The 18,305-nt window shown below is 39.8% G+C and overlaps 1 protein-coding gene across 1 annotated transcript in view; it reads left to right on the plus strand.

Annotated features, from left to right (window-relative positions):
* Positions 1-18,305, plus strand: part of LOC124286617 (baculoviral IAP repeat-containing protein 6-like) — a 242,018-nt gene that overhangs the window by 94,771 nt on the left and 128,942 nt on the right. Inside the window, 5 exon segments of the mRNA XM_046722998.1 lie at positions 2,667-3,155; positions 3,157-3,458; positions 5,053-5,201; positions 7,674-7,796; positions 16,138-16,418. Coding sequence (XP_046578954.1) covers positions 2,667-3,155; positions 3,157-3,458; positions 5,053-5,201; positions 7,674-7,796; positions 16,138-16,418 — 1,344 coding nt within the window.

The raw sequence follows: 18,305 nt of genomic DNA on the forward strand, positions 1-18,305 counted from the left end.
CGAAGTGGGGGATATATTCTTAGGCTCCGTCAGTATGTACGTACGTACAAATTGGAATATCTTAAGAACAGTTCACTAGAATCTTTTCATATTTGGTACCTAGGTTCATCACAGTATGCAAAAGGTCCCAATCATTTGGTGACCTTGATCTTCATTTCAAGGTCACAAGGGGACTTTAACGTTTTACCTGTGTCAGCGAGATATCTTAAGAACCGTTCACTGGATTTTCTTCATATTCGACACCAAGGTTCATCTAGGGAAGACACAGGGCCCAGTCGAGTTGGTGACCTTCACTTATTGTCAAGGTCACAGTGACACTTTGAAAATTTATGCATGTTAACCTGCACGTAAGCTTGTCAGAGAGATACCTCAAGAACTGTTCACTGTATTTTCTTCATATTTGACACCAAGCTTCATCTTGGGAAGGCGCAGTGCCCATTCATTTTTGTGACCTTCACTTTGTTTTCAAGGTCACGGCGACACTTCAGCATGTTAACAAGATTTCAACATGTTAACCTGCATGTTTAGCTTGTCAGTGAGATATCTCAAGAACCAATCACTTGATTTTCTTCATATTTGACATCAAGCTTCATCAAGGGAAGGCCCAGGGCCCAGTTGATTTTGGTGACCTTATGCAGTTTTCAAGGTCACAGCAACACTTTGGAGATTTCACCATGTTAACCTGCGTGTTAAGCTTGTTAGCGAGATACCTCAAGAACAATTCACTGGATTTTCTTCATGTTTGACACCAATCTTCATCTAGGGAAGGTGTAGGTTGACGGTCATGCTTTTGTTGACGTTTAACTTCATCTTAAACTAAAACCTTCACTTTCATTGCTTTAAAAGTTTGATTTGATAATTTGCGATGGGGGATTATGTCACCTTAGTGACAATGTTTGTTCTGGATCAGTGTCCGGTATTACCAATCATACAGTTATTACTGAACAAAATCTAATTTCCTTATTTCTTTCTCAGATCCCTGATCGTGACAGCTGTTTCTATATGCAACCATTGAGATTGAAACTTCCTCTTAAAGCATAATTGTCATTTGCTTTATTACAAGTCAATTTTAGCCATTGGTTGAAGTCAATTTTCACCAGTATTTGACTGGCCAAATGTTTGGTAGTCATGTAAAAATCATGAAATATTTCCATCACCTATTGTCCCTCCCTTTGCCCAAGATATTTTGGAAACTTTCTGTGTTATGTTACCAGAACACACACGTGCCGCAGAGCAATGGCATAGGATCTAAGTATAGTCTTACAACATAACCTTCATAGCAGGCAGAGTTTGAGTTATCTACTCAGAAGACTGTGTTTCCTGGCATTAGCAACAGCAGCCTGAAAGTCATTCAAGAAGATTCATGCGATTAACTTCAGTAGAACTAGATTTGATACTGGTACCCATGCATGGTTTGAGATGGGACTTCATTGCAAAGAACCTTCTGGATGAGAGCACTAGTCCTCAGAACATGCAAAGCAGCAGAATTAGACCCTCCTTTTAATCCTCACGAAGTCAGAGTCATAGCATTTATGTTAGCGACGCATGGTAACTGCTCAATCACACCTGTTATGGAAGGCTGTTTCTGGAGATCGGATACCTCTTTGCTAACAATTATCTGAGAGATTTTGCATCCATTAGTTTTGTCCATTAGTAGTAGCACAACAACTGGCACTATGAGAAGATAGTAACTCTTCTGTAGACTCGTAGAAGTCAGGTTACTGTCAAACAACCAATGACTGAGAGTCCATGTACCTGTTTAACTATGTACTTCAGAATGGGTGATACCTGATTTAAACATATGGATTGTCCTTAAACATGCAAAAATCCAATTTGATACAAGTCTATCAAATCATACATTTACAACTTTTTCTCCAAAAAAGGAGGTAGTGTCACAGAATTCACCTTCCCAAGGGGTTATCTGAACAGATCATTAGTTCAAATTCTGTCGAATTAAGCAATTGCTATAAGTTAGGATAGGAGAAAATGTGTCTATTTTTAGAGTAAAAATAATATTTTATACTTATCCTGACTCATACACACCCCAACCATTTCCACTCTACCCTGAATTTGGTTTACTTTTGGCCTTAAGGGTGCAACTTAGGTAGAAAGTGATGAGTCACAGGTAGTCATATGGGAGTGGATGTGCATGTGCTGGAGAGGGGTGTGTTAATTTTAAATATTTTTCTATTATTGGTGCACATGACACTGAAAGATTCCACAATACCTCAGGCAAAAGGAAGGGCCAAGAAATTAGTATGAGTCAGGATAAATATAAAGTAATATTTAAAGACAATCCAGCAGAGTACTTTAGCCACAACTAAGCACACCATTTGTTCGGAATAGCCAGAAACTGGAGTTCAACTGAGCCAACATAGTCAATTGTATGAAGAGGAGACCATGTCAGTTTTACGTATTTATTTACAACAGGTTTACTGGATAGTATTTACACTTTATGTGTGAATATGATCCACATGGAAAAGTTTGTTGTGTGTCTTTGACAGCAGTAATAATGGGATATTATGTAAGGTTTTTGGTAATACCTGATATCAGTCCAGGTGGGATTATTTTGTGTTATTAAAAAAGTTGTTGCATCCACATCAGTTTATTTCATTGATCTTTAACTTAAAAGTTACGCAATAATGACACAGTTGGTTTTTTTCCAGATTACAACTGTAGGAAGATATGGTGCTGGAACAACACGTTCGCGGATCCCTATAGGTGCTTTCTATGGTCATTGTTATATTCTACCATGGGAATGGAAGGAATATGTGGAGGACCAGAGTGCTCCCTCATGCAGTCATTCTGCAGCTCAACTGGAAGTTCAGGGCCAGTCCCAGTTGTTGTCACAGCTTGGACTCTTCATGTCACTTCAAGAAGATCTTCAGTGCAGATACAGTCTAACTAAAACTCGCCTGGAGTCCCTTCTCAGTGCAGTGGATAGTATGCAGTTCCCAGCATCACATGTTGAATACTATTTGAAGAAAACCAAGAAAAATGATGAAGACAATAGTATCATTCAGACATATAATGACTGCCTACAGCTACAGCTGCAGCTGAACCTTGCTCAAAGAGCAATTGTCCGTCTGAAAAGAGCACTTGGTATCAAAGGTAGAGAATATGAGGAAAATGTGAATATGAATAATCTGCTTCGGGCAAACATCAACAGACAAGCTTAGAGTGATGTTGGAGAACCTGCTTGATACCCTGCTGAGCATGAGTACAAGCACCCCAACAATTCCACAACCACCCTTGTCTCTGTACATGGCACTTACACCACAGACAAGTGAGACTCTCTTTAAGAACTTATGTCTGTTGGGAAGCAGGCGTATCCAAGTCAGCACAGGTTTACTACTGACTAGGATCTGTGGCAGTCAGACATGGTGGGGAACTTTCTTGGGAAATATGCTTCAGGAATTCTTCAATTCTGAATATACTCAAATATTTCCTCAAGACAGGTATGTTGACTTTTTCTTTCAGTTGAACTTTTTATACTGAAATAACCTTCGAATATTGTGAAAGGATTATTTCTTGGCACTAATGAATATGTAAGGACCTTTTATAAGATGCTTTGCTAAAAGCGTCCTTGTACTTAACTATAATAGTTTAGGGCAAAAGTGTACTTTATTACACTGTACATGGGGGTAGAGTGAAATGTACTTCTTAAGTATCTAGTGTTGGTGGTTTTAGTAACAGAAGATCTGGTAGTGTTTGTTATTTGTTTATATTGTATATTGTTATTCCATGGAATTTCATCTGTCCGTCTGTCGGTTCAACCAATAACTATTGTTAGATTGTTTTCAAATTTGTGGGACCACCTTCTTTGTCTAAAGATGAAGTGCAGTGCAAAATTTGATAGGTATTTTATAAGGCTGTAACGATTCACTCGCATATTCGGTGAATCGAACCGTAGCCCTTCATGAATTCAATTCGTTATTCGTGGTCATAAGAACCGAATATTCATGAATATTTACAATTTTTATAAAGGAGTGTGTTTTACTTGAACCCTATGTCCTTTTTCAAAACGAGATATGCAAGAATGCAATATGTACTAGCCTTGTAGTAGCCCAAGTCATGTTAGTTTGCCAAGGCTGCACATGTTACTGTCAACTATAACTATTACATACAAAATTTGAGTGTCATGAGATGACTGGTTATTGCTGAGACAAATTAACACAGTCAACATTGGCATTCAATATTGTGCATCAATCATTTAACTACAATATTGTATTCATGAATAATTATTCGTATTCGTTACCTAATATTCGTGATACGTATCATATTCGCAACATAGTGTATTCATTACAGCCCTAGTATTTTATTTTTTTTAATAATTAGATGATTTGAAAAATTTGAACTTTGTTTGAAAGTTTGTTCAACCAATAATAATTGAAAAGTATTGATCAACATGTTTTCAAATTTGGAAAACTGTTTCAGAGACTAAAAAGAGGTGCAGGGAAAAGTTTTGATCCAATTTTCAAGTTTTTGAAAGAGTTGTGTCAAATAATATATTTTGAACTTTGAAAAAAACCCATCTAATGGAAGTTTTGTACATCCAGTATCTTGGTTACATTTCAATGGATATTTTTCACATTTGGAGATGACCCTGCATATCTATATAAGGGGTGCGATCCAATAATTCAACCCTCTACCCCCTTACTCCTCCTCTTCCCTCTTCCTCTTACTCCTCCATCTCTTGAAATTGGGGGGAAAGTCAATAAATTTACAATCATATAATGGATTGTTTCGAGTAATGGCTTCTTTGTTTAAAAGAAAAGTGCTTTGCAAAGTCTGATACAGATCTTGTATTTGTGTCAAAAATGATCATTATTTGTTGTTCAGCTGAAGTTGTAAGTAACCGTAGGGGTTATTAGTGAATCTTGCTAACATTTTTTTGGCTTGTTAGGTTTTGTAACAGTCTCATTTTGTTGTTTGGTTTAATGGTTTCATAGTGTTAATTAATATGCTCGGTGAATACCTTATTTTATTTTCTATGTAAATGATATTCATTGCTTCAGTTAAGTACTGTGAAGATGTGATTCTATTTTGTAGAGTATTTGTGTTGCTGAGTGCCCTTGGCCAGAAGTCCTTGAGTGGTCCCAGCTCTGTCAGCATTATGGAATCTCTACTGGCAATGTTGGCCAAGGTGCTGTCCCCACTTACAAGTGCACCTGATGCTGCCTCACACAGAAACTCAATAGGTGTGCTTATAGTACTTTCATTGTATTGTCATCACAATTAGTTTTATACATGTTACGGACTGTGTGGGTTACTTCTATTCAGACTGCTCTTCCTTTTTAAGTTACATATTTTCCGTAAAATGTGACCCTATTGTAAAGGGCAAGTGTACACGAAAATTAACCTTTTTGTCTTGCACTTTTTCATCATAACAAGTGTTTATCAAGTAGTTTTATATCCAAACCCATACATATATCAGAAGCAACTAATATATTTTTTGCATTATATCAATTCATATTTTCAACATGTACCGAGAGTTCTATGTCCACAATAAACACACCATGGCTTATGTCCCTTGGAAATGATGTCATTGGTGCCCAAACGATTAACAAATGACCTCGTTATTAGATCCATTTCACGTGGTGCAGGTATAGGTGTGGTTCTGGTGTCTCGATGTGCAGGCTAGTGTTTTAATCCACCTGTTGCCTAGCCGTCAGTTGGCCATGTGCTCATTTCTACACTGTAATGACGTTGCAGTTTGAAAAAAGGTTTACATTGTACTAAAAGTGTGACCATGTAGCCAAATTGTATAACATTCAACCTGAGGCGGTCGCCTTTCCAACAGTATCTTTTTTTCCACGTATATGCACTACATCTAGCTTGCCATCGGTGAATGTGCCGGCATTCTACGTTTGTTACTTAATGTCCCTCCTCTTCCACCTTCACTTTGAGATCGATACCATATCCAAATACATCACGAAGATAAATGCAATTTGCTGTTTTGAATTCTGTAAACAAAGCCAATCTCAGATTTTACACTGTGTATCCATTCGCCTACTTGTTGCATACACTTGCTCATTAGTTTTAGAACATGCATGGGAAAGGTGTCGTAGCAAGCGATAGTTAAATAAAATAGGTGTATTCCAATGATTTTCTAGATTCATCACAACATATTATAGTTTCTGAAAGCGTGACGCCATGACTTTTTGACTGACGCAAACTCGGAAACAACGATGATGGTACTTCTCTTAATTTAAGACTATTTCCCTTGGTCACAATGAAAACAAAAAGAAAATAACAACCAGCAGACAGTCAGAATGTTTTGGACTACTTACATGTCACATTTATGCATATACTGTAAACTTATTATATTTCGCGCAGGTTTTATTTTCGCGCTTTTCGCTTTTACAAAACATTTTAGCGAGAAAATTTATGTACCGCGAATAAACCTGTCATTCATTCAGTCTAGCCACGCTCGCCCCTGAGTTGTTACCATAACACATCACGTTTGAAGACAGAAATCAACGGGAATCTTAAAATGACGACTGATCATACTTAACTGTCGCTGTAATGGATTTCCCAAAACATAATTAAATAATGAGCCAAATCCCATTGCCGAATTAGCGAAAACAGCAATGTGTGTTGTGGCCACCATGGAAATTGGTCACATGACAGATGGTTTGATACAAAACAGATTACCGTGAAACGACTCGAAAGAAATAATACAGCAGTATTTTATTTATTCATTAAGATTTTATTCACCAGTACATCATGAAGCTTTAATAGTCACTAACACTCAATCATCTCATTCACAACAACCCGGCTTGTTTGAAATCACAAAGAGCTTCATATACAGTATAAGTTAATTCACAAATCGCCAGAATTCGAACATTAGACTGATGTGTTTTTCATCTCTTCCGGGATTAAACGGATTACTGTGTACTAGTATATCGCACAGATAGGGATTTCCTGTGAGTAAGCAATAAACGCCGCCTGACAAGTTAAGCCACTCTGTTTGTTTTCACTGCTATTAGTGGCGGCCAAAGAGACAGCTGGCAGTTCCGGCAATTACTGATTGCGCGAATAATTGACCGCGCGATGTAGTCTAAACTGTCAATTCCGCGAAAATTGCACCACGCGAAAATAAGTACGTTTACAGTACTTTGCTTGAAACAATGAAACCTTCCTTCGAAAAATTCAGCATACTAGTGTCAGTGAACACGCCATTTTGAAAAAGTCGCTTCCCAATAGTGATGTCATAGGGATGTCATCATTGTTATACATATTTGGTATTTTCATTGAGGTCTGGTTATGAATGAAAATACGCGATCAATATGTCCTGCTGCTTACAATTTCTGTTTTGTATTTTCACAAACTTTTTCACGTGATTAATTTCAGTATTGTTATCTTTTGATTTGGGACTAGACAGGAGACCAGTCTAAAATCAAGTGGCACCAATTACATCATAATCAAATGGCGGTAACTCTGGCCTATTTAGCTCGGCAAACAAAGGCCTCATGTTGGCATAACATTTCAGCACTTATTTATACTTTCATTGAGGGTTATACTTTCATTTTAAGAAACATGAGTGTATATTTTCAAACATTGAAATTAACTAATTAAAGTAGTTCACTTTGATTCGCATAAGAATAAATGTGGTTTATTCATGTACACTTCCCCTTTAACATTGTTCTTCTTCACAATTTTCTTTCTAGGATGTTTGGACTTATCACTCGTCAGTTGGATTCTTCTTTTCTTGTGCCGAAACTTTGACAACTCTTTTGGTCTTACACCGGGAGTAGAAGAATCAGAAAAAGTAAATCTGAGAAAGGATGCAGGTGAGATTCTCTCTTGTGTTGCTCTGGGAGTTTTATGGTTTTTGCATGACCTGAGGGCTGAGATTGTTCTAATGCTATTGTGAGGAAATCTTACTCTCCCATAGCATATTTTTAAAAATATTGTAATCATAGATATCTTTTGAGTTTAACTCTTTCAACACCAGTCAACCAGAGGCATTTAGTGCCATGACACCGAGTTCCCAGAGACTCTGAGGTCATAGATGAAGCCTATGTTTATGAAGGAAATTATAAGCTTGTAAAACGTTATTGCTACTACATCCCATACACCATTTAAAAGATCTAATCCTACTGTTGATAAATATGAAGTTTATTTTTATAATATTATTCAAATAATACAACTACAACTTAAATAAAATTATTTTTGAATGAAAATGCAAGCTTACATTTATAACCTCCAGATAAACCACGAAAGAAGCAAAAACTACGGCGATTTTTTTCCATTTGTGACATGTCATAACATGTCCGTGCCTTTTTCTTTCATATTTTCATTTTTACGTAATCAGAAAATTATTATAAAAAGATTTCTTAAATAATATGTATGGTCGCCTATTTCCCGATATCTGTGGCTTTCCGCTCGGTAACATGACATAACAACGGAAAATACCTCCGTTTTCGAAGCTTCGTATGAAAAACATGGGAGGCGAATCGTTTGATGTCGGGTATCGTTCGAAAGCTCTGAACATCAACAACATCACTGAACCCTTGCCAAGAGTATTTTCACAGTTGTAAGAAGCGATTTTATTGGATAAAAATTGGTTTCTAATGACGCTTTTTCGCTATAGTCTGCTATAAGGGTCGTTATTGGTCAAAATCAGACACGTGACATGAGGCAGCCAATCATATTACAGCAATGGATGCCGCCATCGTAAACGAAAACATTTAGATTTAGACGAAAGTTTTGGTTAAAAGAACGCTATTTTGAACATATTAAGCAAGAAATCGCTACCTATACGTAAATTATGGAACTTATTGGACGTATCGTGCTAGGTTATGACCTGTGACAAAAATGCTTCATGTACATATTTTCGCATTAAACATCGTGTCCGAGCGTGAAGATTGAGGCGGCGAGAGCCGAGATGTCAGTTGTCAGTGACTTGACTTACATTACATGATCGCACATAAAGATGGAAATAGTAATTTTATATGTACGTTTGACAACTTTTATGAATGTTGTTGTTGATTTTATTCATTAGTTTATTCAATTTATTTACTGAATTCCTCGAAACATCGTTACTTTGCTCTTTGACAACGTTATTGTGGACCCGCTGCCGAAGCATGTGCCCGAGAATCGTTGTTTTCAGTAACATTGCGAAAAATAGTTTATAATTTTAATTCTGCTGATAATATATGATAAATTGAAATTTAATAAGTGTTTTCAGACATTGTGAAATGTGATAGATTTAATATATGAATCATAAGTCAGGTAGGTTCCTAAAATTATGACTAATTTTGACGTGACTACTGCCTGGCCGCTTAAGCGGCCTCCGGTGTCTTGGGACTCATTACGTTGTGGCCGCATAAGCGGCCTGCGGTGTTGAATGGGTTAAGCTAGCTCCGAATGTGTTGTCAGTTGACTATGCATCTTCAGCCAATTTGGCAGATGCTTTGCCATAGCGACAACATTGAAGGGCTAATAGATAAACATGAATACAGCAGGACAGAACTTCCCATACACTGGTTGATATGGAGCCAATGGCTGCTGAAACCCCCGCCATAATTTGATCAGTTGTATAAACCCTTCCATACAACAGTGATTATGAAGGCATGTGCCTTGTACCATAGGTTCATTTTTCTAAAAATGGCCCATTGGTTTTAAAGTCAGTGTGCCAGTACAACAAATTCAGTGGTATCTTTTGTGCAGTTATTGTCAATGCACCAACCCACCGTTATTTACAACAACCATGGTTAGTTTACTGCTTGTCACGCCTTGAAACAATTTTTAGTTGACATAAAATGGGTACTTTTATCATAATATTTCTTGAACTTTGACCATAACATGCCAACACAGCATTTTGGCGATGACAAGCATATTAGGCTTGTCAAGGACTTGTTAAATAGTTCCATTCGTTAAATATATCCGACCATCCTATGCACCAGATTATGTAAGATATATTCGTTAAAATTTGTGGCTAACATAGCTCACTATTGTAATATATTGCAATTCTGGATTAGTTCATGAGAAAATATGCACTGTAATCATAATGCATGTGTGTAAAATCAGAAAGAAGCCTATTTAGAAACCTGTTCCTACAAGCCATGGACCATTTCACTTCACATTTTTACTAAAGTGGATCTGTGTATCTGTTTTCCATTAAACTGTTGTTGCTTGTAAATAATGGTGAGCTGGTGTGATCTGCTGATCACCATGATTTGGCCAGGATTAAACAATATTGAAGGCAAATTTTAATAAAGGTTGACTTTGCAAGAAGGTTATATGTTTGTATTGCTGTTTAAATATTCAATATTTTTACTTATCCTGACTCATGATCTTTTGCTTATCTCCCTTTCCTTTTTGAATGGTAGTGGAACACTTGAATCCCTTGAAGTTCCCCAAGCGGACGTAAAAATACACTCACCCACAAGTTACCTCCCTTTTGCCCTTTTCACGCGCAGTCATGTGACCTGCCTTACTTGTCACTCTCTCCCTTTTCGCCCAAGCGGATGGTTGGGCGAGCACTGGAGTCCCGTATACGGCATTATATCCTTTTTATTTAGGTCCTATTCTTCAAAATTATGCTGTATATGGATTTGGCAATAACTACTATGTATTATATGTAAAAAAATTGTAGAAATTATTTGCATTTGTGTCTTTATTTCATCGTTATGTAACTTTGTTTACATTTCATGAAATCTTGCAGGCACAGGTTATCCGTGGCTGATCCTCACCCCCAGTGCCCTTTGTGCATAAAACCATGTTCTTCCAGCTTGCGCTGTACTTATTACGTTGATTTATCAAATCTTCAATTTAATCAATATTTGTCTTATATCTATAGACGTGCCACGGATCGGGTGAGAAAGTCATCTCAAGTCAAGGCTGATAAAACTGGAGATCAGCCTTCAAACCGTATGTTGCTTGCTACTGCTGAAGTTCATAATACTGGTGCTATGTTTAGTGCGTTACATGGGCAGTCTGCTGGTAAGGGGGCCAAGAAGAGATCGTCTACAACGCAGACGTCATCTTCTTCTACATCTCAGAAGAAAGCATCTGTTACCAGATCGGAGGGCAAATCTACATGTGCTAGTACATCAACGCAGCAGAAATCCTTCAACGAAGAGATATTACCTCCACTCAAAGTAGACATCTTTGATGACCCCCCCATTACTTCTACCTGAAGTATCTATGAGATCAGCGACTCAATCGACCTCTACAACTACTAGATCGTCCCCTACAACGGTCAGAGCAGGACAGCTGTTTGACGAACTACCACCTACTTCTCAATGGAGTGAAGTTGAGGCGCAGAACTCATCAGCGTTCGTGAACGCTTCGTCTACACCTCAGCAGCTTCAACCTATGCAGAACTTTGACCCGGGCGAATTTATGAAACAATTCAACCACATGATGGCCATGATGGAATGTAGGTTCCAGGAAGAAGCGAAGGCTCGGCGAAGCCTCTCATCTACCGACACGGTGTGCAAACCTACGGACCTGTGCGAACCTACTCCTCATAGAACTACGTCTCAAGACTACGTTGGCGAACGTACACCTTTGCGAAGGTCTCCACAGTCGGACGACTCTGTCATCTTGGAAGAGGCTAGAAGAGATGAGATGCCTACTCACAGTTCTACATCTGCGAACCCTCAACGTTCGAGAACATTGAAGGATCCATCTCCTACACCTAGCCGCTCTAGGTCGAGATCTCATATCTCTCACAGACGTTCGCGAAGTCACTCATCACGAGACAGAGGTTCTTGAAGAGAAGGCTCACATCACAGAAGTTCATCCAACGACAGACGTTCGCGAAGGGATAGCTCACCTCACAGAGGTTCACGAAGAGATGTATCTACAGATAGAGGTTCGCTAAGAGAGCACTCTCAAGATAGACGTTCGCATAGGAAGAAATCTTCAGATAGAGGTTCGCGAAAGGATGATGAAGGTTCGAGAAGGGATACATGTTTGCAGATGGATGAGTCGCAGAGACCTAGCACTAATATTCAGGAGACTTTGTATCAGCAAGCAGACTTTGTCTTCCCAGACTCAGAGGTTACAGCGTGGATTGCCAACGGGTTGAACTTGGAGTCTCCTTCTAAGGATAAAGATAAAGATGAAGGATGCGTAACGACGACTTCGACTCCGTCACTATCCCTCCGATTGAACCTATATCCAAGGTACCCTCTAACCTACGCACAGCTTTTGCGAAAGCATCCAAGTAACAGAGTCAACACCTACCATCATTAAATGTGAAGATATTCCCCTTACATCATATGGATCCATTTACAAAGGCGCCTGAATGGGATGATAACATCAAGTTAGTCAATGACTCCCGAAACAAGATGTATAAGGTGGAAGACAAAAAGTTATCTCAACTTAATACTGCTACAAGGAGATCCTTCTTCGGGTTGGCCAGGTCCAGAGCCATCAATGAAGCATTGATCAATAAATTCCAGAACTCAAGGTCGGAAGAGGATAGAATGATATATTGGGCCCTCATAACACAGAAGAAGGACCAATACTATTAATCGGACCATCTGGCATCTATATCTGCAGGTCTCACTTTACTACGCAGACAAGGGCTACTTGCATCCTGTTCATGGAGTGATAGATTCACCCAACCGCTACTGAGAGCTCCATGGGAGGCGCGCCTACTATCTTTGGAGGACAAATAGAGGATGCAGCTAAGGAAGCTACGCACGACTCTAGAGAAGTTATGATGATAAAATCCATAGATACTCTGGCCAACGTCATCCGTCATACTTCCCAAAAGTATAACAGCAAGTCCAAATATTCCGGCATACAGAAGGCAAAGGACAAGAAGTACCCCAGCTTCAGAGGCGGCAAAGGATCTTTTCGTCGCCCATCTGGAAATTACAGAGGAAACTCAGGGAGAGGCCGCACTCCCAGAGGATCCAGAGGAACTAGACGTTGATATCAAGGTTCGGAACGACTGGAGTCTTCCACCCCCAGCCGTTCCTGTAAAACTGTCGACAGTGGGTGGACGTCTACAAAGGTACTGGAAGAATTGGGAAATACTAGAGGACGACTACGTCTCCCAAGTACTAAGAGAAGGATACAAAGTACAACTCGAGGCCACACCTCCGCTAAACCTCAGCCCGATGGTCTTCAACTATGCAGAGGAACAGGCAGACAAACTACAAGAAGCCATCGACTCACTTCTGATGAAGGAGGCGATAGAGATAATAGATCAGCATCATCTCACTCCAGGCTTCTATTCCCCAATTTTTCTAGTACCCAAGAAGAACTCCAAGGAGAAGTTCAGACTGATTTACAACATGCTCAAATTCAACAAAGACTATGTACTGAAACCAGAGAGGTTCAGAATGATCCACCTACCTCAACTCAAACTACTCGTCCGTCCAGCAGATTACATGGCCAGCATAGACCTGCATGATTCCACCAGCAGTCATCTCTCCGTTAACACTACGATCATGGCAAGTTCTACTCGGTCTACTAACCATGGCGCAGGACTTGACTCGCACAGGACGGTTACAACTAAGACCGCTGCAACGGTTCCTGACAAAACATCTAGACAGTGTCGGCAGACAACCTCAAGAGGTATCTACTGTGGTGGACGCACAGGTCAAACGTTTGCGGAGGGACCTATATACAAGAGCCAGCCTTCAACACACAACTCTACGCAGACTCCTCGATGCAGGGTTGGGGTGCGCATCTCAACAATCAAGTTGCGTCAGGAAGGTGGTCCAAAATAGAGCAGCATCTTTACATCAATCTGCTGGAGATAAAAGCCGTGATCAACGCCTTACAACTATGGTCGAGCTCGCTGAACAACAGAATGCTGATGATCCACACGGACAACTCTACAGTGGCATTCTCCATAAATCGGCAAGGTTCCACAAGGTCTCCAAGCCTGCTATAGCTCACATTCCAGTTGTTCCACATCACGCAGGAAGCAAACATCTGGATAAAGGCGTGTCACATACCCGGAGCCAAGAACGTACTTGCAGTCGCTCTCTCCCGACCACTGCACCCGTCACCTACGGAATGGATGCTCCATCCAGAAGCGTTCCGGCTCATCATAAGGGAAATAGGATCCTCATACATAGACCTGTTTGCCACGAGGTTCAACAAACAACTACAGACGTTTGTCTCACCAGTTCCAGATCCTCAAGCCTAGGCAACAGATGCACTGTGCATATCATGGGAAGGACTAAACGCCTACGCGTTTCCACCCCCAATATTACTTCCAGAAGTACTGTTGAAGATCAAACAGACACAGGCGCTACAACTGACTTTGGTCGCGCCCTACTGGCCAGCGAGAGTATGGTTCCTAGACCTAATAGAAGATCTCGGAAGTCCAGTTATCAAGTTACCAGATTGGCCGAACCTACTCATACATCCACACACCAAGCAAGCCCACGGGAACCCGACAGTGTTCCAGCTACATGTGTGGACCATATCAAAACATGTTTGAAGAAAAGAGGATACTCCTCCAGGGCAGCCAAGGCAGTAATGCTAGCGTTACGCAGATCTACTCGTAACCTGTAAGTTTGAGACTTATGCAAGGCGGAAAGGCTTCACTGCGATGAAAGCTACTCATCCTCAAGTGGCGGAATATCTGTGTCATCTTAGTCAGACCAGACATCTGAAAGGTTCGACATTATCTACATACCTCACTGCCATCAGTACAGTGATTACCATGAAAACAGGCATCAAGTTGATGAAAGTACCAGAATTACTTGCTCTGCTGAGATCTTTTAAACTGGAGGACCAGCAAAAGAAATTCAGAGCTCCAGCCTGGGATCTGAATGTAATTCTACATCATCTTACGAGTGATGTCTACGAACCACTAGACCAGACTACCCTCGAGCTGCTGACACAGAAGACTCTGTTCCTGCTTGCTCTAGCCACGGCAGCTCGAATATCAGAGATACATGCGCTGGACTATCCTTGTGTCTGATCAGAGCCCTGAAGATATATCTTCAAAAGACTGAGACAAGGAGACAAAAATTCAAGCGCCTGTTCATCCCATTATCAACAGAGACATCAGCAGAAGTCTCAAGAACGACCATATCGTTCTGGATGAGAGCCGTCATATTGAGAGTCTATAAAGCAGCAGGACTAGAACCTCCTAGAACTTCCAACCCACACGAAGTCAGAGCACTGGCGTCAACACTGGCTCTGCATGGAAATTGCTCTATACCAACAATTATGGAGGGCTGCTTTTGGAAGTCGGAAACAGTGTTTGCCAACCACTACCTACGAGACATAGCCACTGAAGACTACTCAGGCATTCACCAATTTGGGCCTCTCGTTGTAGCACAACAACTAATGGTTCCTCAAAGGCGCTGAGTTGAAAAATCTCACCCTTTATCACGTTGACTTGTTGATAACTTTACTAAAGAAAAAGTATTAGTTTGAAAGTCCATGCGCACAGTCTAGCACAGGCTAGCATGAGTGATTAAAGATCCTGTACGGGTAAAGATCTTACCTGTACGTGAAGGGGTCGCAACTCATTTATGATAAAGATCTTATCATAATCTATGGGTTGTTATGAGATATCTAGTAATAGGAGAATACTAGTTTATCAGTAGCCACATGAATCAACATGATTCAACTTGTCTAAGACTGAAGTAAGACAAGAAAGGGGTCCCCTGAGTTATAACGGAAGTTGGAAGAATAGGATCATGGAAATGCCATTTCGCAGTTCCCATAGGGGAGGGTGGGGGGGGGGGGGGAATACAGGACATATCTAAGGACAGCTGATGAATCCACGAAGTGGCTTGACCCACCACCAATCCGTCGGATTCTATAAGCAAAAGATCATGAGTCAGGATAAGTAAAAATATGTAACTTTTTAAGTAAAATTGATATTTTTATACTTATCCTGACTCATGACGAGAAGCCCTCCCAACCTCCCCATTGAAGACACTTTGGATTTCACAGCAGATCCAAGTGCATGGGCAGAAATTCTGGAGAGAGTGACAAGTAAGGCAGGTCACATGACTGTTTGCGCGGGAAAAGGGCAAAAGGGAGGTCACTCGTGGGTGAGTGTATTTTTACGGATTCAAGGGATTCAAGTGTTCCACTACCATTCGAAAAGGAAAGGGAGATAAGCAAAAGATCATGAGTCAGGATAAGTATAAAAATATCAATTTTACTTAAAAAATTACATATTTATTTCAGGATCATGCCAAGCAAACCGTTGGGGTTTCATCCAGGGTCACGTGTCTAACAATCCATCTCGAAGCAAATCTCGTTCTGGCAAACTGTACAGGAGGTCACTTCAAAAACGCATTCTACACCACAAGCAAAGACTTCATGATCTAGAGTTAGCCAAGAAGAAGTTTGTTGAGAGCCAGCTTGAGAAGAGTGGAGGCCAGGCTGTGGTGGGGAAAGAGGCTCAGGCTCTCATGAAGCAGCAGGAACAGCAGTTTAAGAAGGAGTTGTCACAGTATGCTTCTAAGGTTAATTGCTCTTTATCATGGAAAAGTACTTTTTTCTTTCTTTGGTAAGCACAAAAGATTATATATTTTTGTGGAAGTTACCTGATGTAGAGGCAAAAGGATAGCTATAAAACTATGGTAGCATGTTCTGTAATTGTCATAAAATCACTAATACAGCATTCGCCATCATGCTGTGAGTGACAGTCTGCCTCAAGAACTATATGCTCAGTTAAAATGTTGACTCATTTAGAAATGCTTTGCCATAGCTACATGCCACGTCTATCAAAGTTCATGATCATCTTTGAGGATATTTTGTAAAAGATGGATATATCAGTATAATTGCCAGTTATTGTTACATTTTCACTTGTATGATCCTGAAACTTAGTTGTTGTTTCGACACTGCAAGTCAGGTTAGCGTTATATCATGGCCTTGTTGTCCGCCATCTATCTGGCGTTTTTGTAAACATGTCTTCTCAGAAACAACTGGACCAGTGCAACGTTACATGCTTTACATGCTTGTTCCAACCAATCCTGAAATTGTTCAGGAGTTTGGAATTGGATTTTCTGTCTGGCCTTTTTGAAAATATCTATTTATGGCCATTACTCAGTCATTTTCACTCAAAATGTAATGACATGCAATAAGGACTGGTCCTATATCTATATGGCCCCCATGGCAGCCATAATGATGTTTATGGTCATTGTTTGGGCATTTTCACCCAAATTTTAAGATGTGCAGTCCTATGAGTAAAAAAAACATCTCCAAGAAACCACTTTATAAATGAAGCTTAGACTTCACACACTAGTTCCCACCAGTGATGACATTTGAATTTGTTCAGTTTTTAATCTGATTTCCTTTATGGTCAGCACAGCAACTATGTTTGAAAGGCCATGTATGGCCATTGTTCTGTTAACATCTCTAAAACTATATAGGTAAGGGAATTAGCTGACTGTCAAAGTCCAGTTTGCACCCTTGCTGAAATAGGGTGGAATTTCGTGGATGACCACCAGTTGCTATTACAAGTTCTAGCCTTTATATGTCCCTCCTTTGCTTTAAACAAAATAGTGACACCTGGTCAGCATCATCTGATCGATAATCAAACATTCAATGAAACCAGCAATAAAATGGGGTCTTTCCTACGGACTGCTTTAGGCCATTTAAACACCATAGTTACAAATAAAGAAAGGTTTGGAAACTGTCTGTTTAGCATCCAGTACACATGCTCTGCAATCAACCAAACCCTGCACAGCAGATGCTATGTTGTTCAGGAACTAAATGTTGATATTTTTGCTTGATATTGATTGGACAATACATAGACACCTTAGTCCTACCAAAATATGACTCCATAATCTCTTCCAGCCTCTTCCGGAAAGGGTGGAAACTTGACTTTTACAATATGTTAACTCCCTTGCCTTGGGAAGATGCCCTGATAAATGTAGATTAAGGAGTTCTGATACAAGCAGACTGAAAAAAGCTGAACTTAACCATGAATGGTTTGTTAGTGATGGCATCACTAGGTCTGTTTTAGTTGGTTTCATGTGAAGCCCAAAAATGTATCTTATTAGGAAAATAATCACCTTTACGGAAGGTACATTATGCTCAGAGTTGACCAGAAAACTTAACTGTGTGACTCTACAGTGGAAAATTCATTATTGCAGATTCAGAAGCATTGAGATTTTGTTATTTGCAGTTTGTATTGTGCTCATGCTTTGTATTTCATATTTATGCAAAATACATTTGAATATCAATGCTGACAGCAACTTTTGTTGAGTGGCTTAAGTCCAAAATCTTATACTCTTGTCATGTATCAGGCGAGAATGTGATCAACTTGGTTTTGGATATCATGATTTCAAATTATGTATGGAACTGAATATTGCGTACATAACCTTTGGAACTATTTTTTACAAAAA

Source organism: Haliotis rubra, unplaced genomic scaffold (assembly GCF_003918875.1).
Source record: "Haliotis rubra isolate DU_JTF1 unplaced genomic scaffold, ASM391887v1 Scf388, whole genome shotgun sequence".
NCBI classification, from domain to species: Eukaryota; Metazoa; Mollusca; class Gastropoda; order Lepetellida; family Haliotidae; genus Haliotis; species Haliotis rubra.